General features: G+C 41.3%; 1 protein-coding gene across 2 annotated transcripts in view; it reads right to left on the bottom strand.

Annotated features, from left to right (window-relative positions):
* Positions 1–769: 769 nt before the first annotated feature.
* Positions 770–16,095, bottom strand: part of TENM2 (teneurin transmembrane protein 2) — a 744,328-nt gene continuing 729,002 nt past the window's right edge. For both annotated transcript variants that reach the window (XM_069029269.1, XM_069029270.1), the window contains 5 exons: positions 14,628–14,863; positions 9,352–9,648; positions 6,868–8,482; positions 4,082–4,212; positions 770–2,708 (listed from right to left, as the gene is read on the bottom strand). In XM_069029269.1, the coding sequence (XP_068885370.1) occupies positions 1,947–2,708; positions 4,082–4,212; positions 6,868–8,482; positions 9,352–9,648; positions 14,628–14,863 (3,041 nt within the window). In that variant the 3' untranslated portion in view covers positions 770–1,946. The remainder of the gene's footprint in view (positions 2,709–4,081; positions 4,213–6,867; positions 8,483–9,351; positions 9,649–14,627; positions 14,864–16,095) is intronic.

The raw sequence follows: 16,095 nt of genomic DNA, 5'->3' as shown, positions 1-16,095 counted from the left end.
CAGAGGATGAGTAACAGGGCTGGGGTTGCCCATGGCGTGTAGGTGTAACCCCTGGTCAGAGCAGTGTGGCTCTTGTTTGCACAGAAAAAATTGAATGTGCTTTCTGAGTGTTGCACCACACAGGCACTGAACTGTTCGGCTTTAAAAATGCACTGGAGTGAATTTATGCCCATAATCAACTCGAGCATCTCTGTTGGTATCATGAATCATTAAAAACCTCATTTGCAACCCCAAAAGCAAAACTGTTCTCAAAATTAAGTAGAGCTCCCCAGCTACATACTTAAATGAGATTAAAGCGGCAGGGCTCTGGGTGATGGATGGCTCCCTTTTATCATCACCAGGAGTGACTGTTTGCTTAGGAGAGGGTCTTTGATCTTACCTCCCATTTTTAAATGTGGTAGAAATAAGCAATCTCCCAAAGAAGACAGATTTCATGGAGACTTCCTGGCTCACAGCACAGTCTTGCATGTACCATTTAATATTATGTTACTACTCTTTCAAACTGTTTAGAGGTTACTTCAGTGCAATTAAACTAATTCCAGAATTGAAACACAGCAGTTTGAGGGTTGCTAGTCATGAGGTACAGAGAGAGAGTTTTTAAAGCATTTACTAATTTTCTCCTGTGTCCTAAGGAGATTTTTGGGTGATGTGTGTGAAGGACTTTGCTTGCCCAGAGATCAAAGGAGCAGCCGCCTGCAGGATCCATGGAACCACAAGAAGTCATTTCCACATATAAAATGCTGTGTGCATTAGACGACAGCCAGACATGAATCACTTTTACAAGATTTTGCAATGGAAGACAACTAATTCACAGGAGTTTTAGAGACTTTATTTATGTATAAACAATTTAAACACTTTGCCATAAATTATCTTTGCCTGTCTCTAGTCTTTGCTTAGCAGCAAATTAAAATTAATATAAAAACTCAATGAACAATTCATACATGTATATTACAAAAAAGTTCTTGTACCAAAGTTCTTATTAGACTTTTTTTTTCTTTTTTTTTTCTTTTTTTTTTTTTTTTGTGGTGACCGTAATGTGATTGTCTCAGTTTCTCGACCAAACAAACACACTAATAATTTTTAAATCTGAAACAGTGATTGTGCCTTCTGGCTGATGTATGTACAGGGTGATCTGACGTGGTGCCCATTTGCAATAGTGTAACACAATGCCCACAGCTCTACTGGAACTGATACCAACAAACTACTGAATCTAAACAGACTACACCCTGTAACTGTGTTATACTGTCCACAATGGAAATCTTCAAAGACAAACAGAGTATGAAATTTATCTGTAGTGATTTATAGCCACCATTTTGAATGTAACTTTACACTCTGCCCTCTTTGAATAAGTTAAGCTTCAGGCCAGACAAGTGGAGGGTCAGAGTGCAAGTGTGGTTTTGTTACTTTTAAATATATTTTCCTTTGCTATTTCCAGTGCGCTCTCACTTGCATTTCATTTGTCCTCCAGTTGCTACACACAAATCACCCCAAAGTCATGTTTTAAATGCACCTGTATTTTGCTTTAAATGAAAACCTCTTGGATATTTATCAAACAAGCAGTCTGAATCATCTGTGTTTCATCAGCTGGTTAGTGAAAGTGGCCCACTTGGATTTCTTAGTTTGCTCACGTGTGAATGGAGTGAGGTAATACAATACGAGGCCTTCTTTTTGTTTTTCTTTAGACCCAGAACAAGTGGGTAATATTTCAGGGGTACTTTTTAATTTGTACGGTTAAGAGTTTTCAGTCTGGCTTTAGTCCACTTCAGGATGTGGTTTTTAATCACTTGAACAGTAGCATTTAACTCAAAAAATATGAGCTTTTTTGCCACTTACTATCCCAGAGTAGCTCAGCCTAGTGCCCCATTTAGGTCTTCATCTCCTTAGGAGAGGAGATAACAGTTATGACTACTGATTCATCCAGCAAAGGATGACAGCAGGTTAATTTGTTACCTCTTTCCCATTTCATTCTGTCTTAAAAACTGGATGTTGCTGCTACTGTCTGCTAGCTCTGGGTACTGCTCCACGGGCAGGACATAATATCCCTCGTAACCTTGAACCCTTCCCGTGTTCAGGAGCTGCTGCCTCTCTCCGTCTGTCCATACGCGGCTGCCCTCTCGTCCGTCCCGCGCCTTCTGCTGCTCCTTGGCCCAGGCCGAGGCCAGGGCTCGCTGCCGAGCCTGGTCTAACACTCTGGCCTTCTCCTCGTCCAGCGTGTCGGCGGTCAGTCCGTAGCGGATGTTGATCAGCAGGGTGGAATACTGAAACTCAACATTCGTAAACCTTCGAGTCCTCCCGTTGACGAGCAGCGTGGGCTGGGAGACGGTGACGTTGATGCCGCTGTCCAGGACCTTCCTCCCGCTGGTCATGGCCAGGGTGACGAGGTCGCTGTCGGCCGAGCCGACCTTCACGAAGTAGTGGGTGTCCTTGCCCTCGATGCTGTAGTGCATCTTCTCCAGGTAGTGAGCGCCGTTCAGGACTGAGGCGATTTTCCTGCTGTCGTCTGTGGCTATGCTGGAAACGCCAGTGGTTACACGGCCTTCCTTCACGGCAAACATGATTCCTTTCCCCACGATGGGAGTGCTTGTGGCGAACCAGTGACCTGCTTTTTCTCTAATTTTGGCATGTAATCTTTTAGATATGACCTGTCCCTCCAGAGCCATGAAAGCCTGGTTGTGTCGTTCTGTTGTCTGCTGCACTCCTGTAATTAGCTGGGGAGAGCAAAACAAAACAAAACAAAACACCAAAGAAGATGCAGGTCTGAACAATACTCATTTCAGAGACAAATAATGATCTTTGCTTTGCTTTTTTAAAGGAAAGACATGCAGAGATAAATTCTATACTTTGAAAGACCACCCTCAGTTATCCATCCATCCATCCATCCATCCATCCATCCATCCATCCATCCATCCATCCATCCATCCATCCATCCATCCACCCACCCACCCACCCATCCACCCATCCATCCATCCATCCATCCATCCATCCATCCATCCATCCATCCATCCATCCATCCATCCATCCATCCATCCATCCATCTCTTGTTCAGAATCAGGTAAATACTCATTCAGCAAATTATTCTGTCATCTGTAAGACCAAATAAAATATTTCTCATCACCCTCTGTAGCATATATGCACCACACTCTGCAATTTTGGCCAATCATATAATGCCCAGTACAAGAATAAGAAAGACCCAAGTCTAGCACAATTTTAATCAGAGCTGAAAGCAAACAGAATTAATGTATTAAAAGGTGGCATTTAATTTGTGGACACTTTTCCCCAGAGATTTCAACCAGTATATATAAGTAAAATGCTTATGAATGTAAATTTTTTTTGAAAATAGATGAAATTTGGGCCCAAAAGCGCCAAAGCAATTCCTGAAGAGGGGGTTTGGACTCTCAAATGACTTAGAAGCCTGAGGAGGTGGTATGCCCAGGTTTATATGATAATTTCCATTGTATTACCACAAAAATGAAATAAGTCTAGCAAAGAGTAGGTTTGGAATTGGCCTAGTACTCTTCTGAAGTTTATTAATGGATTGGAATTTATTATAAAAGTTAAACCCATATACTATTGTGCACCCTTAACCTGACAAGTAACTACAAATGCTGTAACTGAAGTTAAATGGAGTAGCAAATCAAAACCTCTAACTAGAAAAATGACAAAAAATGGTAAGAAAACCTCTTACAGGATGAGAAGTAGAAAGAACCCTTTTTTACCAGTAAAACAAGTACCAACCTAAGCTTATTGCAACACATTATTAGGATGGTTTTACCAGAGGTACAAGAGATGATAAATCACCCTGACAATGTCTCCCTTTGTCATTGCTAATCAAGTCAATCAAGTTACAACTTGTTAATCAAGGAATAACTTAATTTAAGACAAACTAATGACACGGTAATTATGATAACAACGAAGGCTGGCAAGAAAGGCATATGTTCATTAGTATAAAATCTAGCTATACCCACTTCACTTTACACTGAATTAAATGCTTGGCCTTCTGTGTAACTACAGAAGAGCCAGCAATTCTGTCCATAGAGTGGGGCAGATTTATCCAAAAAAGTAACTTAATAGTTCTGCCTACCTGTCCATTTTCACACGCTTGACTCTCAGACAGCTCGTATGGTGGTGACACAAAGTACATTTTTGCTCTGGGGAAACCAGGAATGATGTTGCTAAGCTGAAATCCAAACATCACCAACCAGCTCTTGACATCTAAAAATCAAAAGAAAGCAGCCAAGTAAGAAACACACATGTGTAACAAATAGAGGAAATAAAACAAATTAGGAAATCCACCTCTGACATCCTTAATTTAAAGTAGCAACGAAGTCACAATTAATATTATAGTGTGGAACTTTACAGAACTGTAGAAATCCACCTTGAACAGGCACAGGAAATACTGGGTTGAATTTACCCTAAATAATTCATCAGGGATATACCAGCTCTTTCATTCTTTTCCATTAGAGCACATGAATTATCCAAACATTTTACAGTATGCAGTACTTGTTCCATCTCTGAACCCTTCTGATCTGGTTACTATATGTAACCTATAAACTGTATTGTATAATGATGTTTTATTAGGTTAACACTTTAAAAACATCTGCAAAGTCCTTTGGGGAAAGTCATGGCTTCTCTTCTATGTCCTACTTCTATCAGCTGTCATCGGCTCTCAGGAGGCTCCATTAAAAGCAGTGAGAAGCTAGACTTGTAAATCAGATGTCTAAATTTAGGCACCAAGAGTATCCTCCCCATCCCTCCAGGGAAAGCAGGAGCTGTGTGGAGGGTTACAGCTCAGCTCTGAGGTGAGCCTCGGCAAGTTGCAGATGTGGGTTCAACCGGGAAAACTCTGCCCTCAGATCTAGCTGAAAAAGTTAAGTAACTAAGTTAATAACAGTAATTCTCACTCAGCAGGTATTAAGAACTAATGATGTATTTTAGCTATCCAAATGATGCTTTTAACAAAAAAGAAAAGAGTCTATGACCCCATTTTACATTCCAGTTTCCTGAATTCATGAGCACTTTTTCTTAAAAACCTCTCCTGTCTTTCCCAGTGGCCATCTCTTCTCACTGGCCTACACTGGCTCCTGATGCTGCTATTGCCACTTTTGTGAGCTGAGCTGTTGCAAAGCCTATTTTCCCCAAAAATCCTTTTTTTCTTAGCCATTCTTATTCTAAAAAAGTAGTAAAATACTCTGCCTCTACAAAGGTAACTGTATCCACCTCCCATCACACGGTGATGACTGTATTTTTCCTGAACCTTTGGACAGCACAGGCTTACTGCTCCTTGTAAGGCTTCAATCTCATTTATGGTAAGATGGCATCTCCTGAACAATTCAGTAGGCTGCTCTAATTCCACAGAAACCAGAGGAGGACCTATATACAAAACAGTTACTGTTTTGCAGAGCTAATGTGCTTTGCAGCACTGCACTTGCTACAGAAATTTGTTTTCAGCAAAACCTGTAAATAAAGCAGTGTCAGGGTTAACAGTAAGAATGGATGGAGGGGAGGGTTTTTGGTGGTTTTTTTTTTGTTCTCTGTTTTCTTTTTAAACTATGACAACAAAGGTGCCACCATAATCACTTCTTGTCGAAGAGAATCTGTTTGGTCCTACAGCAACAAATATCTGCATCACCGATGAAGTATTTTTACAGACTACAAAGTGTGTGTTGTTCCTAAATGCAATTTATCTTACTAGATTTCATCTAGTGGATGGATAAATTAAATAAATACAATTTCACAATGTAGCAAAATACAATAAGATGATATTGAAAATCAAAATCAAAGGGTGGTGGATGAAAATAGGACTTTTGTTGAATTTAGGAAAACAGAATTTGATCCCAAGGTAATTTTAGTCACCAGTATTTTCACACTATCAGATACAAATTGCATTATCTCCTAACTGCAAAGTAGCTCCACTAGAACCTGTGGTGTGTTACACCTACTATTAGGTTGCAATGTACTAATGAAACTTGCTATGATTTTCTTTGAAGGAGATGCACACTTTTCTTGAAATTCAAATTACTGCTAAAATTAAGATAATTCCTTTTTAAAAATGGTATCACTACTCTAATTATTGTATACTGCATATTCTATTCTGAAAAAAAGCTTTTCCTGAAGACATATTAATTACCTCTCCTTTTAGAAACTGCCAGCAGTTAGTTCAAGTACTGTGTGGTGTTACTAAGTGAAAAATTATTCCTAATTCAGAAAGGGTTACAAGTTTTACCCAATTCTAACATGTGTGATCAAAATTACTTTTGTTTCTCGGCTCTGCACGATCCATAACATTTATTAGTCTTTCAGGATGAAATAATCTTTAAAAACATCAAGGATTTCATTTTAAAGACTGAAGACTGTTTGCATATTAAATGGAAAAAAGAGGTTTAATTAAATCCATTATTGGTGCTAATTCATAATGTGCCCATGGGCTCAGTCAGTAGTTAATTTTGAAAGTAGCCCTGAAAGAAGGGGATCAGAGCAGTTCTGGTTTGTGATTCTGAACCAACCTGACAGTGATTTCTATACATGACTTCACTTTTCTCAATACAGAATTAGAATGAACACATCTTTATACAGTACTAATTCAATACGAAGAGCATTATGGCTGTGCTGAAATTTTATATTCAGGCAAACTTATTTTTTTTTTCCCCTCCATAATTCATCATAGCTTCTGACTTAGAGCCCTTCGTTCAGGGAAGGGCAGTATCAAGGAATCAGAAATATCCAGTCCTTTGCATAGCACAAGAAAGGAAAATGACTCAAACGTGATGGGAGGATTGAGCAAAGGGCTAATAAGGAGAAGCTGGATTTTTTTTCCAAATCAGCTTCCAAGCTGTAGTGCTATGTATGATCAATGTGAAGAAGTCTCACCTGTTACATAATTCTTTAGATCCAGTTCATTGCTGAGAGGGTTGTTACTCTTGAACATGTACAGATTGAAAGGAGCGGGTTCCTTGCCGATATTTTTCCACATGGTGTAATCAGGAGATGTCCAGCGCCCAGCCAATACATCATAGTCCCTCTGGGTAAAGTGCACAAGTTTGGTTAAAGGATCGTACAGCCCTCCATGGAACCCAATGACCAGCTGGAAATCTGGATTAGAGTCATAATAGATCTCCCCATAGGCCGTGTACTGGAGCTGTTTGATCATGAGGCCATTGATGCTGAACACAGCTAATGGAGTGCCTGTGTTATCAGAGGCCACGTAATACTCTTCCCCACTGCTGCTCTCCATTGCAAAGAGGTGGCCTTGCAGATCGTAGTACAAAGAGGTAATTTCAGAGTTGGAATGGTTGTAGACATGAGTTACCCTTGTTGGGTTGTGAAGATCAGCATAGAAGTACTGTAGATGATGCCCCAGGTTGGTCTTGCAGGAAGCCCTTCGGCCCAGTCCATCGTAGCGGTACTGAACGCTCCACCCGTTTGCTTTGTTGTAAGCTCTCGTCAGGAGCCCTTTGGAGTTGTACTCAAACACATCCGCGCCCCGCTGCCACAGGAACCCGTCGTCATCGATCTTGTACGGGATGTCCCCCAGGCGCGTGATCCTGTCCCTGAGGTCGTAGCGCAGCGGCATCAGTCGGACGCTGTTTCCAGGATTCAGGAGGTGGAGGTTCCCGTTCAGGTCGTAGCTGTAGCGCCAGGTGGGCCTGTCATTGACTGCCACGCTCTGCAGCTGCCCGTCTCCATCGTAGTCATAGGTGTACTTGGTCGTGTTGGCGTAGGGGCCAAGTTTGAGCTCCCTTTTGGTGACCCTTCCCATGCTGTCATACTGCACAGTCATCCAGTACATCAGGGACCGGAACATTTCGTACTGCACTTCTTTAATGCGCCCGTGGGTATCAAAGTGCTTGCTCAGCGTCATAACTGCTGTAGTGATAATTTGGTTTATATCATAATAAATAACTCCAAATTTGCCAAAATGCTCTACTTTGCCAGAAATCTCATCGTAACGGTAAAGGTCAACTGGAAGAGGCGTCTCACTTATGATGGGTTTGATGCTTGCGATTCGGAAGCTGTTGTCGTGATATGTGTAATCAAACCTTGCATTGACCATTCCTTCTTCAGAGAACCTGTAGATTTGTTTGTCAACAAGAGGACCAATTTTCCGATAGCGAATTGTACAAGAAAATCCTCCACTTTGCAAATTCACCATTTTTAGGACACCTGTAGTTTCGTCATATCCAAAAGTAACTGCCGTGCTGTCATAAACAATTTCAGACAGCTTGGATAGCTTTCCATACTTGTAGAAGACTTGTCGGCCAGTACCTAAAAACGATGTTTTCAGAATCCTCCCGTCATCGCTGTAATCAAAAATGACGGAGGCGTTGCTTTCGGGGGGGTTATAGATATTCCTGATGTAGCCGACGGAGGTGTGAGTGGACATGCTGTGCCGAGCCACGCTGGGCATGGTGACGGCGTGCAGGCGGTCCGAGGAGTCGTACTCGAAGATGTACTGTCGCTGACTCTGCAGCAGCAGCACCATCGACTGCAGGGAAAACAACAACAAACACTTACCAGCTATCAGCATGTGGCCTGAGAGAGGGCACTGAAGAAAAGTTTACTGGAGAGGCACTAATGTTAAATGAGCGCAAAGAGAATCACATAGATTAATCAGAGGCACAGAGCTGCTCAGGAATATTGTCACATTGCCAGATGAGAGGATCTGCTCCTTGGAAATCAATATGCTGATGCTCCAGAGAAAGTGTAGGTTAGCAACCTGTGAGCTGTCCTCCCTGTAGGAGGACTTTTTTTTATTTTTTTTTTCCTGGGAATGCAGAGGAGCTAGATAAATGGCTTGATTTATCTTTCTGCCAGCAGTTGTAATTCACAACTGTTACTGTGAAATATGTGAGAAACTAAGCAGAGAACATCAGCTCTGGTTTATTTAGAACAACAAGAAAGGAAAAGAAAAACAATATGTGACTTTGCATTATTTAAGACACTTTTATGACTGAAGTGTGCTAATTAGGCTAAGTAAAAATGCACTACCATACTTTCATTTAATAAACAATTAGAGATGAATTTCCTGTTTCTACATGAACCTTTTGTCAGGTTTAGTCATGCATTTTTGGGCTTAATTAAGCATATTTCATTGTGTTAATTTATTGCCATTCTATGGCACGAAAATATTAAAAGACAGAAACCATGAACAAAGTATCTCCCATTAAGAATTAGTCATATTCAGTTGACTAATTGAAAAATAAGGAATTTTGGGACCAGGTACAAAGGGATTGTTAACAGCTGGGATACATCAATTTGTAGCTAGCTTGTGTGTGTGTGTGTTACGTGTTATGAAGCCGGATAGAACTTTGTGTCCTCGTAGCTCGTGTCAGGAGGTGACACACCAGCACCTACGTTTTCCAGGTAGGTGTAGCTCCACACTTTGCCGTCGGCGAACATGCGCGACACGATCCTGCCCTGCTTATCGATATCCGTCCTCTCGCTCATGGCCCCGCGCTGCAGCCCCGCCAGGCGCCCGTTGAAGAAATAGGACACATTGACAGCAGCCAGGCCACTGCTGGGCAGCCACAGGAAGGGCCGGCCCAGCTGGTCGTAAATGATGCGCAGCGTGAATTTCCGGTGGTCGTCGTAGATCTTCTCCGTGCGGATGTTGCGGTCGTAGTCGATGGACAGCAAGTTCCTGCCGTGCACCTGCGGAAGGAGAGGAGGCTGCACTCAGTGCGCGGTGGGCACGCCGTCCCTCCGGATTTACAGCGGGAAAATAGGATGCACAACAGGGAAATCCTTTGGGAAAAGTGTAGGATTCCTGTTCACTGGCTTTTGCTTTCTACTTGGTAGTGTATTCAAATATTTTTGAGTTTCTAGTGGGATATTTCCCATCTCCTGCAACGTGGGAGATGATATCCTACAGAAAAAGGCTTCTCTTATGGTCAGAACAGACAGACACTGTGCACACCTTGGTCTTAAAGTGCAGAGAAACAAATTATTCTGCATGGAATATTTTTCTACTTATTCTGTTTTACTTTTCTACTATTTTTCTTTTGGTTTTGTATTTCTGCCATCAAATTTCTTTTCCCTTTTCCCCTACAATCACTTTAAGAACAACAGAAGAAATTTTTGTGTCTTCATTGAGGTTTAGCCACTTGGCTTCTGTAATTGCAACACCCTGCTTAGAATTTGTTCATTTACTATTTTCTTCGTTTACTTTCCAAATATTCAATAGATTCTTCACGTGGGATGGGCTTAAATATCCTGATCATACAGGTTGGGAAAGATGGACTTTAAGCATTGAAAGCAAAGGTGCTAAATAATTAGGTTAAGTATTTTTCTTCACCCCCAACTCCTCTTTTTTAAAAAATTTCATTCAAAGTACAGCAAGAAGTGTTTCAGTGCTAGATTTTTTTTTTTTTTAATAACAGAGCAAAACAGAGGCAAAGGAGAATAAGAATGCCAAATGAGGAGGCTCCTAGTGAGAGTTCTATAATGAGAGGTACATAAATATATGCACTGGGGGGTAAGCCAAAGAATTCAGGCTAATGCTGTAATCTGATAAAGCTTCTTAAGTAATTTAATTGTAGGTGCATCATTAAGAAAGTAGTTTTTAAATTAGATATAATTTCAGTGCAATGACTGCTTAAAAAGTATTCATCAGTTTTCTGGGAATTTGTTCTTTAGCTTATATTTTCCAGTGGCTTTGATTAAGCAACGTTTCCTCTTATCCAAAATTAAACTGTACATCAAAAAATATGTAAATTAACCCTGAGCCTTTCTTGAGGACATAAAAGTTATTCTGAGATATATTCACTAGCAGGGGTAAACCCAATTCCCACCACAACCAACTCAGTAGAAATTCAGTTATACAGACACATTTGAAATTAATACAATTTTGTGTTTGTAAAGAAATAATTATTTCAAATTATCGCTCATTATCCTAATTTTTTCCATTAATGAAATTAATCTCTTTAACAGTTTGCATTTCCTCAGTGGGCAATTACTAGGAAAAAAAGCTCTTTTCTGTGGGTTTTCCCTAAGGTTATCCCAGCAACAGCTTGCCCTGTGATTCACAGAAAAGATAGAATATTTTTTTTAAAACACCTTGTGGCAAAACAAGTCATATTCTGCTCTCCCCTTGTAATGAAAACAAAGCCAGGGAAGCCAAACTCAACATCAGTAGTTTCTCAACTGATTGCTCTTGTTTTGAAGGATCAACCCTGATGGCAGAGACATAAAAAACCCCCTTTTCATCAGCAGAAGAGAGCTTTCACTTCTCAAAACCATTTAGCTATAGAATTAAAGGGTTAGTGTATGCCTGAAATAGTCCAAGTTCTTAAGGTTGAGTAGATTTTCTAAAAAGAGAAAAAAATGTCTTTCAGAGAGATTATGAACTGAATTTTAGCTTTGGGGAATTTGTTTGTTTTGGTTTTTTGTAACTTCTGAAGCTTCATAAATCAGCCAGGATTTCTGGGGTTCATTCCCTCCATTACAGTAACTGCAACAGTAATTTGTGTGAAGGAAAGTCTGACTCCAGGTAGCCTCTCTTTTCTCAAAAACATAATAACAGTTATTTGGTTTTGCCATAGAAAACAAAATTAGTTTTAAAAATAGGGTTTTAAAAATGATTACACAGACAAGAGCTGTGCAGACACGCAAACATCACTTGGAGATGCACACACGAGTATCACCTGCTTGGATAATTCAGTAACTTCATTTGCATTTGTAAAATAAGTAAAACCAGAGACTGTAATTGCAGTATCATATTAATTATACAGAAACCCAAACAGGCTGACAAATCCCCACCCTTCCTGGGAACACTAATAGCAGTCACAAGTATCAGGACTGCAGATTACCCAACAAGCCCTTTCTCTTTTGTTCACTACCCACGTGCACATCTGGTTCTCCCTCGGCTGCTGCTGAAGAGGCTGTAGGGACGAGCCCTTTGTGCCTTGGAAAGGTCTGGCCACAGAAATCACTTACATGATGCTGCACCATAATAAAAACTCTTCAGACAGGAATCTTATCAAGACTTTATCTGAAACTGCTGCAAGACACTGAACGTGTGGTGCATCAAACAGCAGCAGACAGTGAGTGAGGTAAGTTAAAGGTGAAGTGCAGTTCCTTTCTCATGTTCATGAAATGTGCCCAGGCAGGTGTGAAGAGACCAACACATCCTGCTGGGACGTGCCTAAAGCACGGATGGGCAGAGCCTGGGCTCAGGCAGCACCACTGCCTGAGCAATCACAGAATCATCCAATACTTTGGGTTGGATGGGACCTTCAAAGATCACCCAGTACAACCCCTCTGCACTGAGCAGGGACATCTTCAACTGGAACAGGCTGTGCAGAGCCCTGCCAACCTGACCTTCAATGCTTCCAGGAATGGGGCATCTACGACCGCCCCGGGCAACCTGTGCCAGTGCCTCACCACCCTCAGCAGAAAAAATTTCTTCTGTATACCTAGTTTAAATCTACCCTCTCTTAGTTTAAAGCTGCCATGCCTTGTCCTATCACAACAGACCCTAAAAAAGTCTGTCCCCATCTTTTTTATAAGCCCCCTTTCACGACTGAAGCACAGGGGCATAGGCTCCAGCAAACACTTCTCAAGAGTACTGCGAGGTGAAGTACTCTGCTAAGAGGTGAATCCCACAGAATGCCCACCCCTCCAGGCACACTGGATCTGAACTGGGGCTCCAGGAGATGGCCCTGGTGCTCTGTCAGTTCTGCAGCAGTGCCCTGCTCGGTGTCACTGTGTGCCACAGCTGCCCCTGCCTGCCACCTGCTCCCCACAATGTTCCAACACACTTGCTCTGCTTCATTCACTAAACAATTTATAAAGATGAATTAGAATAAATGAGATGCAAATAAATTCTATGCTTTCTCCCTCGTTTTCAAATTTCATTTTTAGTCCACTCAACTTGTGATAATCTCATAGTGATTTTCATTTAAAAGAGCTAAATGGGTATGTGATTATTGTTACAGGAACTAACACCAGACAATTAAATGTTGAGGTGTTGCTAGATAAAACATTGTTTTGATTTGCATAAACATGATGCAAGAAAACCTATCTCAGGCAAGGCTTCAGCACTAAGATGTGTTTAACTTCAGCTAATTACCACAAGTACCTCTATTAGATTTTTCGTATTGAGAGTTAGGATTACTGCAATTTCATTTCAGCATCCTATTTATTTTTATTTTGAACACAGTCAAAATGCAGAGCTGATCTATTTTCCACTTCTAATCAACTGCTGCAGGTCAACACATCAAAAATCAATTACACAGCCATGAAATTTAGTCATTAAGGATTAGCTGCTAGTCTCATTCAATTTTTTGTCTAACCTTCCCCCTCTCCCCAAGAAGTACATTCTGAGCATTTGTGAGAATAAAGAAAGACTTGTTAACTCAACCCTGGGAATTAGATGTTATGCAATAGGAAAATATAAAAATTTACAGCCAAGTAATTATGGGTTTTTTTGTAAGTCATTACATAATTGTTTACATATATTGTATTTGCTATATGATCTTGAACACACTAAACTGTATCTTATGTTCAGTGATGGTGAAAGAATTGCTAAAAGAATGAGGACTTGGTCAGCACTTACACTTGTTTTCTGCCCAGTATCTCAAAGCCCTTCCAAAACTGCACATACTGAAGTAACCCAGTCAAAAAAATCAGTGAAAATCAGGCCAGCAAAGCACAGAATGGGATTAATCCAGATGCAGCAGATCTTTAATTTGGCAGGGGATGGATTACATGACCTGACTGTCTTCCTTATCCTGTGCTTACGATTCTGTAATTATGGCAATTATTTTCCCATTGTGACATTTGGGAAAGGGAATAAACACAACATGCCTGTCTCAGTGAGTCTGTAGGGGGATTTTACAGCAGCAGCTCAAGCTGTAGTTGTGTTTGCTCCCCAGCACCAGCTGGGATAAGTCTGCCCTGGCAGTTTTACAAGTGCTGAGGGCTCAGATTCCCACCCACCCCCTTGAGAGGCAGAGTGTTCTGCAGGAATGGGCCAACCAAGGGGGAGGCTCTAGAATACATCTTTTGAGGAGTGGCTGAGGGAGCTGGGGGTGTTCAATCTGGAGAAAAGTTGGTTCGGGGAGACCTAATTGCTCTCTGCAAGTCCCTGAAAGGCAGTAGCAGGCTGGGGGTTGATCTCTTCTGCCATATCTCAAACGAAAGGATGAGGAAATGGCCTTAAGTTCCACCAGGGGAGGTCCAGATTAGATACATTAAAATGTTTTTTTTACTGGAAGAGTGTTCAGGCATTGGAATAAGTTGCCCAGGGAGGTGGTGGAGTCACCATCTCTGGATGTATTCAAGAAGCACCTGGATATGGCATTTGGGGATACAGTTTAGGGCAATTATGGTGGGGCTGGGTTAATGGCTGGACTAAAGGATCTCGAAGGTCTCTTCCAACATTGATGATTCCGTGAATCTGTAATATTCTAGGTATATTTACCAATCTCTTTTGGAATACTTTTAGTAACAAAGCTCTATAGCTGATGGCAGTAGATGATCTGATGCAGCCAACTGAGCTCTCAAACAGTGTCACACCAAAGACAATCCCAGAGTTGTACATTTTTAACAAATAATGTCCTTCAAAATGAAAAATTAATTTTCTGCCCGAAAAGGAAAAGGTGATTATTGTAACAACAGGTTCTACTTACCCTGAGCTTTCTTCCAAACACTGTCACTTTGCCTTTAATCTGCTCCTTCCTCAGGCGCCATTCAATTGAGTTTAAACCATTTTCCATGGGTAGAGAAATATTACATCGTCCTATGGTGGGAGTCACAGTCCCAGCCAGGACATGAGGTTCGCTGTGAAAGCTAATGCTCATGCCATTGGCATACATCACTCTCAAAGTACCATTATTACAGAGCTGGTAGCTGTTCCTCACTTGATCTACAGCAATAATGAAAAGAAAATAATTTAGCTACTCCAGTCATAAAGAAAACATATAGCTTAATTTGATTGGTTTTTTATTGCACTCCTGTTGATGTTAAATGAAGTCAGCCTGCAATTACCATTTACGTGGTACTATGGTGGAAATTACAGATGTTACTGATTCATGTAAAAAAAAGTAGTGTAGCAGTGAGCCTGCAGAGAGATACTGTGTTTATTTCATTATGTTTTCCCTTCAGTCTTAATTGTGAATCAAAATGCACAGTGATATGTGTTGAACCACGTAATTTATTTCTGATATGAACAAAAACTCCTGAAAACTGAACTGCTGGATAAACAACAAAGCATTAAACTCCAGGACAAAAAGAAAAAGAAGAAGATTGCTGGACTCTTTATAAGTAGGAAGAAGTAAGTGCCTCTTCTTTTTGTTTCCCTCTGTTTAAAAACTGTCTCCAAGCAGAGGCTTTGTACAGAATTACAGCGTGGCTTTAAATCCTCAAGGTGTGAGGCTCCAGCAGTGCAAGCTGGCAGCCACAGTGGTTCCCTCTCCTGCCTCCTTGCCTCCCCAGCAGAACCACACTGGCCTGATGTGCACACCCGGCCTCTGTCAGAGAAGAGTTACAGAAACAATCCCGTGCTCCTCTGGCCGAGCAGTTCTCCAGCTGTTGGACACAGCCAAGTCCACTCTCAGCCAGGATGGAGCGCCACAGTGTGCAGCTGTCAGCAACACATCAATATCTGCCTGACAGAAGGACAGCATCTACATAATTAATCATCTGGTGTAAGAGAAATTAAGTCTTTGTAACCAGACCTGTCACAGCAGAATAGTCTATAAATGTTGACATTTATGTCAGGAGGAGACTATTGTTTGATGATGATATTCTCATTCCAGTGACATTTTATCTTAATTAAAAAGCCCCATCACTCACCAAATTCCTTTCAGTCTGTCTTTGATAACTGACTTCACTCCAACAGATACAATGCCTGGGTGGTGCTGGAAAGCTCTACACAAACTCTGAACCTCTGTTGCTGCTGCCTCCTGCCATGCTCAGACTGTAACACTGTTCTTGGAAGGGCCATCTCTGGCACCACACCATCCACTGCCCTGATTGTTCTACACTCTGATTGATGGCAATGTAAAAATTTGGAAGATTTCTTCTACTAGAAGGTTTCCTGAGCCTCTCCAGAAGGATTTCCCCCCCCCAGGCAGCCATATCCAGCAGTCAGGTTGC

This window comes from Aphelocoma coerulescens, chromosome 13 (genome assembly GCF_041296385.1).
Source record: "Aphelocoma coerulescens isolate FSJ_1873_10779 chromosome 13, UR_Acoe_1.0, whole genome shotgun sequence".
NCBI lineage: Eukaryota > Metazoa > Chordata > Aves > Passeriformes > Corvidae > Aphelocoma > Aphelocoma coerulescens.
Note: the sequence above shows the minus strand (reverse complement) of the source record. Positions and strands in the feature narration are given on the sequence as shown.